We start from the raw sequence: 11,202 nt of genomic DNA on the forward strand, positions 1-11,202 counted from the left end.
GTTACAGTTACATTTAGAACACTGCAGGCTTGATCTGGTTTGCCCACACATGGGCACATGGTACCAGTTAGGATGCTGCTGGTGCCTACCCAGCTGCCATCCCAGAAGGGTTCTCATAGGTTCTCTGTCACATCTGACAGCCCTCTGCATCAACACCATACCAAATTAAAAAAAAAAAAAAAAATTAAAAATTCTGCTAGTGCACTATTCAATAATTATAAGTGAAAAACTTTACTCTTAGATTTTTTTATCAACTTATTTTGCTTTTACAACCAGAATTAATACACTATATCCTAGTCAGTAGTTTAGCTAAAAAATTCCATCCAACATCCTTATAATCTGTAATAGAAACAAGCATAAAATAATTATACAGGAAGCAGCGAAATAGAGATTTTACACATCTAAATGCAATCTCTAGCAATTCAGGTCTTTTCTCAGGCTAATAATAGAGCTGCTTAGATTTAACAGCAGAAGACAATTGCATGTCACAGAGTGGCATAATACAAAATGAGAAACTTTTAATATCTGTGAGAAAAATTACATTATTAGCATTCAGAACATAACCTATAATGTACTCTATTCCCATCACTTAAGAGTAGTATTTGTTTCATCTATTCAGAGCAACTCTGGATATGAAGATCTAATTCCTGGACGCAATCTTATTACAGCATCTGAGATCAACAGGACTGTTGTTGTCTTTCCTGCACTCACAGGACTTGTGGGTACAGACTCTGAGGACACATTTATGTTTAATTATTGTGAAAATGTCACATAAAGAAATGAGAAGGGCATTAAATCACTGTACAAAGATTTAAACTGGAAGCTGGTAAGGTTTTAATAACACTCTGCTTGTGAATTATGCTTCCAATAACACATAAATGTATTATGAAGCTTTGGCTGGTACAAAGCAGTTTCTTATGGTTTAATGTATTTGAAAAGAGAATGGCTGTACTTTGTAGTAACAGAAATACCAATTATGTGTCTAACTCTTAGTTTAATTCACTTAATGATAACTGCAGTTAAGGCAAACACCAAGCTTAAATTCTTGCTCTTCAGTTTGTGAAAGCAGAGGACAATATTAATTCCCCATGTTTATGGGAGTGCAGTAATGGAAGCCTCCTTTTCCACAGGGACCCAGCCCCCTGCTGCACAGCCATGTGCCCTCATGGAGTGCCTCTCCCACCAGCTGGGCTCCAGCTGCACCCCAGGCCAGCTCCTGCCCAGTGCCCCATGGCCATGGCAGCTCCTCCATCACCAGCCATTCCCCCTCACCTACCACAGCGCCTCCAGCCTTTCCTCTGTATCCCAGGATATCCAACCACCCAACTGCTGCAGGCAAGGGTGGTGGGGCAGTTTGAAAGATGCTCACACACTTGGTGTATGAGGTGCCTGTACACATGTGTCGGGAATCTCTGTGAGGAGAGGTTGGGGCTGCCCCGTGCCCGACACAGCGAGTTCCAACCAGTTCCAGGACAACCCCACCACAGGGCACAGCTGAGCCCCTCACTGACACTGGTGGTAACACCAGACAGAGGGGGAAAAACTGCAGAGTGTGGGGGACAATGTGTGAGAAACGATCACCCAGGTCAGAGGTGGAGGAGGAGCTCCAGGTGCCCCTGCAGCCCCCAGCAAGACTGTGGTGGAGCAGACTTCTCCCTGAAGGACCACAGCCTGTGGAGAAGATCCATGGAGCCTGCTAAGCCCACCTTGCTTCAGCAGGTGAAAGCAACAGCAGCACCAGACATTTTGAGGATGGCTTTGTGTCAGCCTTGTATAAAAAGCTGCTCAGCCTTCAGATTCTTCTTCATTTTACTGACTAATGAAGAGAGAAGGAGCTCTGTTCTTGCAGTACAATTACCACAATAAAGAGTTCCTTAAAAAAAAAATCCCATGTTGTTATACTGGGTTCTAGTGACAGACTGTCCCTCTGAAAGAAAAATCAACACATTATGGAAAACTTGGAAGAAGGGATATTTATTGTATTACAAGATTTTTACCTCATGTATATATGGAAGTATTATGCTGTTAAACAAGGCCTCATCACAACCCTGACTGAAGGGGAGCCATGACAGAGCCTGACAGTTCAGATTTGTCCTGACTGCTTCTTTTCTGATTTAAATAGCAGCCCCCAGACCCAGCCCCCCTCCCTACATCTGCTTTAGCTGGAAGTAAGAACATCCAAAATTTACACAGACGGACCCCTTTTGGCCTCAGAACAGCTGCCAGCCCTTCAAAAGCCACCACTATTCTGTTCCCACAGTTCCATCATTAAGAAGGCAACCACAATATTTCATGTATATTTAATACTAACATGAAATATTGATTAGCCTTTCCAGCTTTAAGTTCTGTTTAGCATTTTATCTCAAACCTCAGCTTGGCACCAAAAAAACCACCATACAATTGGAAAGATTTCAGTCCCTAAATCCAGGAAAACTACAGTCAAGTGAGTTGCTTCTTAAAATCACAATTAGAAGTTTATTTGCATAATCACCACTCTTACACTCTAAATTATCTTTTCATTGCAGCAATACAGGAACTTTTTAAGAGATGTTAAAGGATTTGAGCCTGCATTATCTCATCACTCTTATGCAACCTGTCAGTAAATCAATGTATTGTGTATGACTGGACATGCCTGGCATATCCTTCCTAGCTGTCTACCCCAAGAGTAAAACCCACTGACATTCTGGGCATTTCAGATCCCACAACTCAACCTCCAGTGCAACACAAAGCCCTCATACTGCAGCATCCCATCTCTAAAAAGAGTGCAAACTGGACCCAGCCCAGCCCCCTGACCAAGCATACAGGTTTTAAGGCTACCCCTTGGGCATCCCTGCCTGCCTGGACAGCCTTGCCCTCAGGGTACCCACAGCCTCTGCCACCTGCACAAGGGACATGGGGGGTGAACAAAAGCAAAAACTCAACCCACACAAAGGTGGAGGATGCACATTGAGGCACAGCTGGAATTACACAGGAGGCACGAGTGGTACAGCACAGATTCTGTGCCAGGGCACCCACTGCAGAACAGCAGCATGAGGAAAGAGCAAGAGTGCTTCAAGATGGGGACACAGCAGCTGGGGGAACAAGAGGTGTCCAAGGAAAGGCTAGAGCCAGCCTGCCACACCTGCACCCCGTGTCCTACCACAGGAGGAAGGGGCTGAACCTGAGCACACCATGCTCATGGGCACCCCACCTGGGTACTGGCACTGTCAGCTGGGGGACACAGCCTGCAACAGAGTCAGGCCCTTACCCAGCTCTAGTGGAAGCTCTGGAAGTTGCAGGCCAAACAATCACACCTCAGTGCTCATCTGCACCAGAAATGATGCTTTAGTGTGCCAGCACCCTCCTTGCCAGGCATGTGGGCAGGGAGAAGTTAATCTTCAGTTTCTCCCCAAGGTGGACAAACAGCTGGAGACAAACAGTTTACATCCAGCTCAAAGAATTGGGATGTGTTGTTTAAAAAAAATAATTTAAAAAGTTTACAGCTTGCAGTGTGAGGGGGAAAGGGCTTGTCTTCCACAGGCTCCAGCTACTTCATCCACTCCCCACCAGACTTCTTTGAAGAAACAATGTGCTGATACATTAAGAGCCCCTCTGAATAATAGTCACACTTCTGTCTTCTACTATGACTCCCTCCAAAACTCTACCTTTCAAGCCCAGAAAAAAAACTCAACCCCCACTTAAAATATGCATTTTGAAATCCTATTAAAACTGTTCTCTGCTATATTAACCACTGGCTAATCAACATCCTTTCCTGGCCTTAAGGAGAGCAGCTGCCAAGAAGTGACCTTCAACTCACTCACACAGCAGAGGTTTTGTTAGAGACATAACCCTGCAAGAGATGAGTTCCTGCTGAATGTTATGTCATATTTTAAGATGTTAAACATTTTAAAATATACAAGTCACTTAAGCTTTAAACAAAGTGCTAAAATACAAAGACCAAAGCTTTTCCTTAATTAAGACAGTATATTAGTTCTGCTTATCTCTGCTTTTGCTGAAACAGGTGACATTACAGCTCACTTCACATGTCCATAGCCATTATTCCCTATTTCACACTAAACTTCCACCTTATTAGTCAGACAGGTTTTTTCCAGGGACAACTTTCATTTGAGCAAGCCTCATGTTTAAACAAGAGGAACTCTCACCAGTACCCATCTTCTCCCTAATGGAGTAACAGAACTTCACAATTCTTGTAGTTCCATAATTACAGGTATAAGATGTAGGAATTCCTCCTGTCTTTAAACAGTGCAGGTTCATCTCAGAGGGTTAAAAAAATAAAAATCACATCTTATGCAACAGACTAATAAAAACGCTACATATCAGCATAACAAGCAATATGTAACTGGCAGTTCTGCTTGTGGAGGAAGTTTTGCAAAGCCTCCTGGTGTCAAGCATCTGGAACACCTCAGCATGCTGTAAAGTAATAGCCCAGCTCCTTGCTTGCAGAAGAATCAAGTGTGTATTCCACATACTTAGCACTGCTTTCCCTTGTGTCAGCAGCTCCTGTGAACAGGTCCAATCCATCCAGACACCTTCCATCTCACAACAGTGGTATACTTGAAGAAAGGGACACAAGTTTCAGTCTATATATGTGGAGGATTAAATGCAACTAGGCAGGCAGGATAGAACCATAGGAAAGTCCTTCAGGAACATCCTTGTTCAGTCATTTTGTTTGCTAGAGTTGCATCTGTGACACAGAAGTGCTTACTTAGGTCTGTGGGCTCAGAAGGGGGCTGCAGAAGCCTTCCAAATTCCAGAGGCACAAGGTGGGGATACTTCTATATATCCAGAGTCAGCTGAATGAAGCAAACAGCTAAAAAAATTCCTTTGACTTTACCTGTGTTATCAAATATACTCAATAGCAAGATCACTGCATCTCAGCTGTCTGTGCTGACACTTCACAGAAACCAGGAGAATGTTAATCAGCTGCATTTCACATTCTCCTTCTCATCAGCATCTGAATAGGTGTGTAGTGAATCCTTTGGAGAGAAAGAAGACATTAAAAAAAAAAAATGGAACAGATTTCTTTTGTGCCCACTTTCCCTTCATTCCTTACTGCAAGAGGAAGACCAAAGAATCCCAACCTATCCTTTCACCCACAGGGCCAGGTAGTGTTATACAATCCCAAAACTACTGTAGATATTTTACCACCAAGAGCTGCCCTGGCACATGCTCTCTCTGCAGTTTCATCTCTCCTGCCACTACAAGTTTTAATTTGAATGGTCTTGCTTAGGAAGAAAAAGAAGCATCTCAGGGCCAACATCTCTCATCTTGGTAGCACAAAGCAGGCTTTGCTAGCATGAGGTTTTTCTTTACCTGGATTAAAAGCTGATGACGCCTCAGCTGTCTATAGAAGTGCAGCACAGAAGGATCAGCTCTCACTACTTTTGGGTCAAAATCCAGAACACGGAGACCTGCAAGGCTGCGGGCTCGGGAGAGGGCTACGTAAGCCTGCCCACTTTCAAAGACACGAGACAGGGAGATTTCCACACAATCTAAAGACATGCCCTGCCAAAGACACAGAGAACTTTGTTACAGAACAAACAAACAAGAACACTGTGCTGTACCAACACTAACCTGTGAGTCTGTTAAAGGTACCGTTCTTGGTGTAAGGGCTTGATTAAAAAAAAAGAAAAAAAACAAAGAAGTCTTTTGTTTTACTGTGTAACTGATTAAAAGATGAGAATCAGAAAGGAAAGGCAGTTTCCTACTGTTAGTAAATTGCTAGCAGATAGTAGAATCCACTAACTAACTCCAGAGAACCTCTTGTTGCATGGAACTCCATAAATCCCATCTAATCAACACAGCAGGGAAAGAAATCCTGCTGGTTTCACTCCTAGTAGTTAACTAGAGCAGTCACCATTCTCAAGCAGTCCTCAGGTAGATCAGAGAGTTGGGTTAGGCCTGTCTGCAGGGCTGTCCTGGGCACAGCAGAATTTACAGCCTGCTCTGGTTTAAACACTGGCACAGGAACAGTAAGCAGTGGCATGGGAACAAACTCACAGGTTTCCAAGACCAGTATTTATCAAAGTGTATGAAGCCTTCTGGAAGGAACTTTGAGAAAGTTACACTGTTACATTGAAAAAACCCAAACACACACACCACCAACGAGCGAGTCCAGCCCAAAGAGCACAGCTCTGGCTCTGACAGCTGCCTCAGTTATACTGCAAACCTCAGGGTCTCTAGTGCTGATGACTCTCAAGGAAACACTGCTCTCATCAGCCCACAATGGTAAATAATGCTGCTTTATAGTCCAGCACCAACTATGCAGATGGCAGCACCCCATGGAAACTCCAGCAGTGTGTCTAGTCCATCTGTGACCCTATAGGCAGGCATCATGAGCAGAAGAGGTACAGCTAAACACACATATTCTGGAGTTCCCCCCCCAACAAGGGCCTTTCAGTTTTCCCTTCTGTTTTACCAGCAATGCAAGCTCACCCAGGAAATAAGGCTTATGATGGTGTGCAAGTCTTTAGACAGCTGTATAAGGACACCCACCTGACTCTTGTGAATGGAAATGGCCCATGCCAATTTTAAAGGCAGCTGTTGACGGCTCAGGTGAACTCCTGATGGTCCTTTGAAGACCCATTTCTCCATTCTTATGACCTGTGTGACCCCACAGAGAAACCTAACCTTAGGCAGCCCTGTAGGAATGGGAGCAGGAGAGAAACAGGGATGTATTCCCGACACTCAAAAACCAGGAAGTCAGCAGCCCAAGAACACTTTTTTCCCCCCCTCCTAAACCAAACCTAAACCCACAGACAGTAAATAGCATGTACTGAAATGATGTTTGGCACCTACTTAAGGCAGGAGAATTAAAGTCAGGTAATTTATCAGCTGAGATGCAGAGAAAAATACACATTGCAGGTAGCAGAACATTATTCTTTGAGAAAAAACAAAAAACTTGCTTGAACAAAAGAAAACAGGAAATGCAAATGAGCACCCACATCTAGACAACACAGAAAAGCAAACACAAGAGGCCCATAGATAGCTACAGCTGATGCAGTGCATGACATCACAGCTGGTGAGAGCCCCAAGCCTGCAGAGATCTCCTCCCTGCTTTCCCTCTAATTATTCTTACCAGGCAGTAAACAAAGTTGAGAAGTCATCATCCATCAATGAAAAATTGTTTTGTTATTTTTCCCCTCTTCCTTCAACAAGAGATCAAGAAGCTCACTTACCCTTCTGTTCACTTTCAAATCCTACAACAACGCCTCGTGCCCCGTTCACCAGCCCTTGAGACACATCCAGATTCTTTGCCAGCATCACCTACAGAGAAAAAGAAAAATCCTTCAGTGCACTGGGTTTACAGCCTGTTCAGCCACCTGCAGCTAAACTTCTTTCCAGGAAGCATAAGCACATCAGGCTGATATGACCATATCATCCTATCCTGCCTATTACAGGAGATAGCACCATCTCCAACTGAAATTATTTCACAGCCTTTCCTTCCTAGGATTCCCAGCTATTTTACAGCATTGAACACTTCACTTGAGCTGCTTCTGTCCACAGCTATGAGCTGCCTGTGCTCTCTGCTACTGAAAGCTTCTAAACCTGATTGGAAAAGTGTGTCAAAGTCACAGCAATCATCATTGTCCCCAAGACATGGACTGCACTCAAATCAAACTCATTTTCTGTTTGGATAAGATTCCAAGTACAGAACATATAAAAGATTGGAATAGAATCTTCTGTTGGCCTGACATAGACATTCTATATTGAATCTGCATTCTGTATATTAATCTACTCTATATATTTATCTGATATTCCTTTATTTTTCTTATACCATTTGATCTGCTGTTCTATCCTATGTGTATGTACACATACTTACCTGAGCTCCAAGCTTCAGCTCAACTCTACCACCCACAGGACACTGAGCATCAATTAACTTCACTAGCATTGGGTCACTGTCCAGAGCCTCAAATGTGTGCACTTCTCCTGTTAAGGAAAGAAAGACATAACAAATTGCAGCTGTTGAACACATTATACACAGCATGGCAGGAGGCTCAGTATTTATTTCTAATAGAAATTCCTCTTTTAATATCCATTCTGTTCTGCTGCTAGGACATCTTCACACAAACCTTGTCACATCTAACAACAGAGGGCTCACTATCGCCTCTCTTCCCAACAGAATTTGCAGAGCATGAAAAGGCACAGGAATCAAAGGCCAGCAGTAAATAAGAACTGAGCAGCCAGCATTTTGAGCATATGACTAGTTTCATTTGCTGACAACATCAGATCACTAAAGGAAGTATCCAGAAAATATTGCCAGAAAGGGAGGCAAAAATTGAGAAAGCCCTTAATAAGATGCTATAGAAAGAAAAAGCAGAGGTGTGGAGGCAATAAATGACCAACCCTGTTTCATAGCAATCAATGAGCTTGCTGTCTATTACACACCAAGTGACACTGAATATTTAACCAAAAAACTGAATTTTTTCCCCAGGTAGCCGAACTCCAACACACACAGCTTTGACTGGTGCTGCTGTGCATGACAGAACACTAGTTCTTCCTGACACCACAGTATCCCCACTGCATCCACTCAGAGCTCAGCCCCAGAGCCAGCAGTTTCCTCCAGGGAGTTCACCTGATAGCTGTTGCAAGCGTCTCTCATTAGTTATTTCGACATCATCTTTATGGGTGCAGAGCCGTGTAGCCAGGATCCCATCACGCTCAGACCTGTTAGTAGCTGTCTGCATCAGCTGCCTGGTAACCTCCTCTGTGCACCTAGTAACCAGGAAAAGGGAGTTATTCTTTAAAGTGATCAGGAACAGGTCTTGAGCAGCAGTAACCTTCACACAGCTGGATCTGTCTGTGCAAGCTGCAGGCCTCCAGAGAGGAGGACAGAGAAAGATATATAAAAGTTGGAGAACAGTGCCAGTGTGTGGGCCCTGGCCACTGCCAGCTCAGGATCCATTGAATTAACTCACAGAAATCAAGGAGGAACCCTAGAAAGTGTCCTTCCTTACCAGAGCAGGATATATGAAATCTGCCTACATTAACTAAAGCTTTTATAGCTTTTGCCCCCAGCTACATATTCCTGATAGAGCTCAGAAAAGCGACAAACTGCTCTTTCTTCTGCTCCGTAGGTGGGGAGCAGAGATTACAAAGAGATGAGCTTCTCCTCACCTGCCTAAACGTATTGCACTCAGGAGTGAGACAAAGGTCCTGTCAGTCTGTCGCCGCACTTCAGTCAGCTCCATGTTTATGTGGATACATTTCCTCCAGCTTTTTGCCTGCAAAAGTCATTCTCTGGTTAAGAAAGAGACAGACTTGAAGTATAAGAACCAGTTAAGGGGCAGTTTTGTACCTGGAAGCAGAACTTGGTTTCTTCATTAGCCTTGCAAACTGGAGGTAGCTGCAAGAAGTCCCCACAGATGATTAGCTGAATTCCCCCAAAAGGCTCATCCCGTTTTCTGACTGCCCTGAAAGAGATGGAAGAGAGAAGTTTTGAATGTCCTCCAGAACCTGGACATACTCAGATCTCAGAAGTTACTTGTTAATCTGTCAGGATATTCAAATATACACCACCTGCATTTAAAAGGTGTTTATCCTCAGCTGAATCAGAAGAGCTCAAACAATTAAGCAATGGTAAGACATTAAATTTGCTTTGCTTACCCACCCCAGATGCCATTACCAGTCTTTCTTTGGTGGCTATTATGCTACAGCTGCTTCTCTCTGCAAGAGAGAACTTCTAGGAACAGCTGTATTCTGGACTCAGCTCTATAGACAACACTTAGCTCAGGAGATGGAAAGAGCAACTAGAACAGCCACAGCTGTGAGTGAAGAGGGGACACAATCAAAACCTATCTCGTGATAAAGATCTGCCCAGATGCTATGATTCCATGCTTCCTTGCAGTCCTATGCCAGCAGCTGCCTTGTATCAATTCACAAAACCCGAGGAAGGAAGTAGCCTGGAAATTTAGGAAGATTCATTTCAGTTAGTTGTTTGACCTGACGTTTGCTTACCTTGCCACTGCCTCCAGCCTGTCAAAGAACTTTCCATCTACCATTGAGATCTCATCGATGATCAGGTGCTGGCAGGCCAGCCAGTGCTGGCGCACCCCCGGCCTCTCCGCCAGCTGAATGCACTGTTCCAGCGGTGCCTTCCCAGAGCCGATCCCTGGCAGGGGAGAAGAAAGCAAAGCTTTGGGAAGCTCCTGATTCATTGGGAAGGGAGTGAAAGCTCCCAGGCCCTCGCTGTCGGGCAGGCATTACCTGCAAAGGCATGGAGAGTGGTGCCACCGATGTGGCAAGCGGCCACTCCCGTGCTGGCTGTGGCATAGGTGACGTTCGGAGGGAGGGAGCCCACGATCCTCTTCAGCAGGAAGGACTTTCCAGTCCCTTCGAGGAGAGAGAAGCAACAGGTCAACAGCGAGGCCCGAGGGTTTTCCCCAGCGAGAGCCGCCGGGCGCCCTCACCTGCGCAGCCGGTGAAGAAGATGCTCTTCCCGCTCCGCACGGCTCCCAGCACCGCCTCCTGCTCCGCCGAGAGCCGCGCCGGGGGCCGCCTCTCGGCGCGGGGCACCTGCGGGACAGACAGACAGCGGTGCGCTGTGAGGGCAGCGCCCGAACCTGGGCCCGGTACCGCCCCTCGCCCCGGGACTCACCTCGGCGGGGCACTCCCCCCGCCCCTCCCCGCAGCCGCGGCGGGGGCCGGGGTTGCGCAGCAGGTCCCGCTCCTGTACCGGGCTGATCACGGCGAAGGACGCCGGCGGCCGCTCCAGCAGGCGCGGGGGGCGCGCCGGGCCCCGCGACCCGGCGGCCACCTTGAGCCGCAGGAGGCGGAGGAAGCGGCGCAGCGCGTCCGGGGGGCAGTCGGAGAGCAGGACCTGCGCGCCGCCCGGCCCCACTCGCACCGCCGCCCGCCCCTCGCCCGCGAACCGCGTGAAGAGCCGCACGGCGTCCCCGCTCAGCGCGAAGCTCAGCACCGCGGCCGCCGCGCCACTGCCGCCCACCACCCGCAGCACGGGTTGGCGCAGCTCGTTGCGGCCCAGCAGCACGGTGGCGTCCCGCAGGACACGGCGGCGCGGGCCGCAGCCCCCCGGCAGCGGCTCCTCCACGGCCGCCGTGCAGCGCAACTGCGCCGCCTCCATCGCCCCGCCGGCCGTTTGAACGCGCCGCGTGCGCCGCCGCCAATCGGCGCCCGGGGGATTTAACCCGGCGGCCAATGGGAGGCGGGAAGGCGAGCGGGCCAATGGGCGGCCCCGAGGGC

At 46.9% G+C, this 11,202-nt stretch overlaps 1 protein-coding gene across 4 annotated transcripts; it reads right to left on the minus strand.

The window, feature by feature from the left end:
• Positions 1-290: 290 nt before the first annotated feature.
• Positions 291-11,177, minus strand: LOC114001738 (ATP-dependent DNA helicase PIF1-like). 4 transcript variants are annotated; one of them, XR_005564840.1, is made up of 13 exons: positions 10,598-11,177; positions 10,410-10,515; positions 10,207-10,332; positions 9,958-10,135; positions 9,299-9,413; positions 9,118-9,224; positions 8,576-8,715; positions 7,823-7,929; positions 7,179-7,266; positions 6,496-6,641; positions 5,314-5,505; positions 4,835-4,976; positions 1,959-4,684 (listed from the first exon to the last, which is right to left on the minus strand). XR_005564840.1 is itself a non-coding variant. In XM_039384742.1 (12 exons), exons 1-12 carry the CDS (start codon positions 11,081-11,083, stop codon positions 310-312), a joined length of 1,821 nt encoding a protein of 606 aa, XP_039240676.1. In that variant the 5' UTR covers positions 11,084-11,177; the 3' UTR covers positions 291-309. The 4 variants fall into 4 exon arrangements, 3 of the variants coding, with proteins under 3 accessions (XP_039240676.1, XP_027602956.1, XP_039240675.1); XM_039384742.1 differs by lacking the exons at positions 1,959-4,684; positions 4,835-4,976 and adding an exon at positions 291-339; XM_027747155.2 differs by having other exon boundaries at positions 1,959-4,976; positions 9,958-10,111.
• Between the last annotated feature and the right edge of the window lie 25 nt (positions 11,178-11,202).

This window comes from Pipra filicauda, unplaced genomic scaffold (genome assembly GCF_003945595.2).
Source record: "Pipra filicauda isolate LSUMZ 115617 unplaced genomic scaffold, ASM394559v2 scaffold36_size6622888_pilon, whole genome shotgun sequence".
Classification (NCBI taxonomy): Eukaryota; Metazoa; Chordata; class Aves; order Passeriformes; family Pipridae; genus Pipra; species Pipra filicauda.

Excerpts from the sequence above, each read along its gene's own strand:
- LOC114001738 (XM_039384741.1), bottom strand. The coding sequence starts at position 11,083 with ATGGAGGCGGCGCAGTTGCGCTGCACGGCGGCCGTGGAGGAGCCGCTG. Across the intron at positions 10,516-10,597 it reads GGGGGGAGTGCCCCGCCGAG|GTGCCCCGCGCCGAGAGGCG; the intron begins GTGAGTCCCGGG and ends TCTGTCCCGCAG. Across the intron at positions 9,414-9,957 it reads AGGCTGGAGGCAGTGGCAAG|GGCAGTCAGAAAACGGGATG; the intron begins GTAAGCAAACGT and ends CATCTCTTTCAG.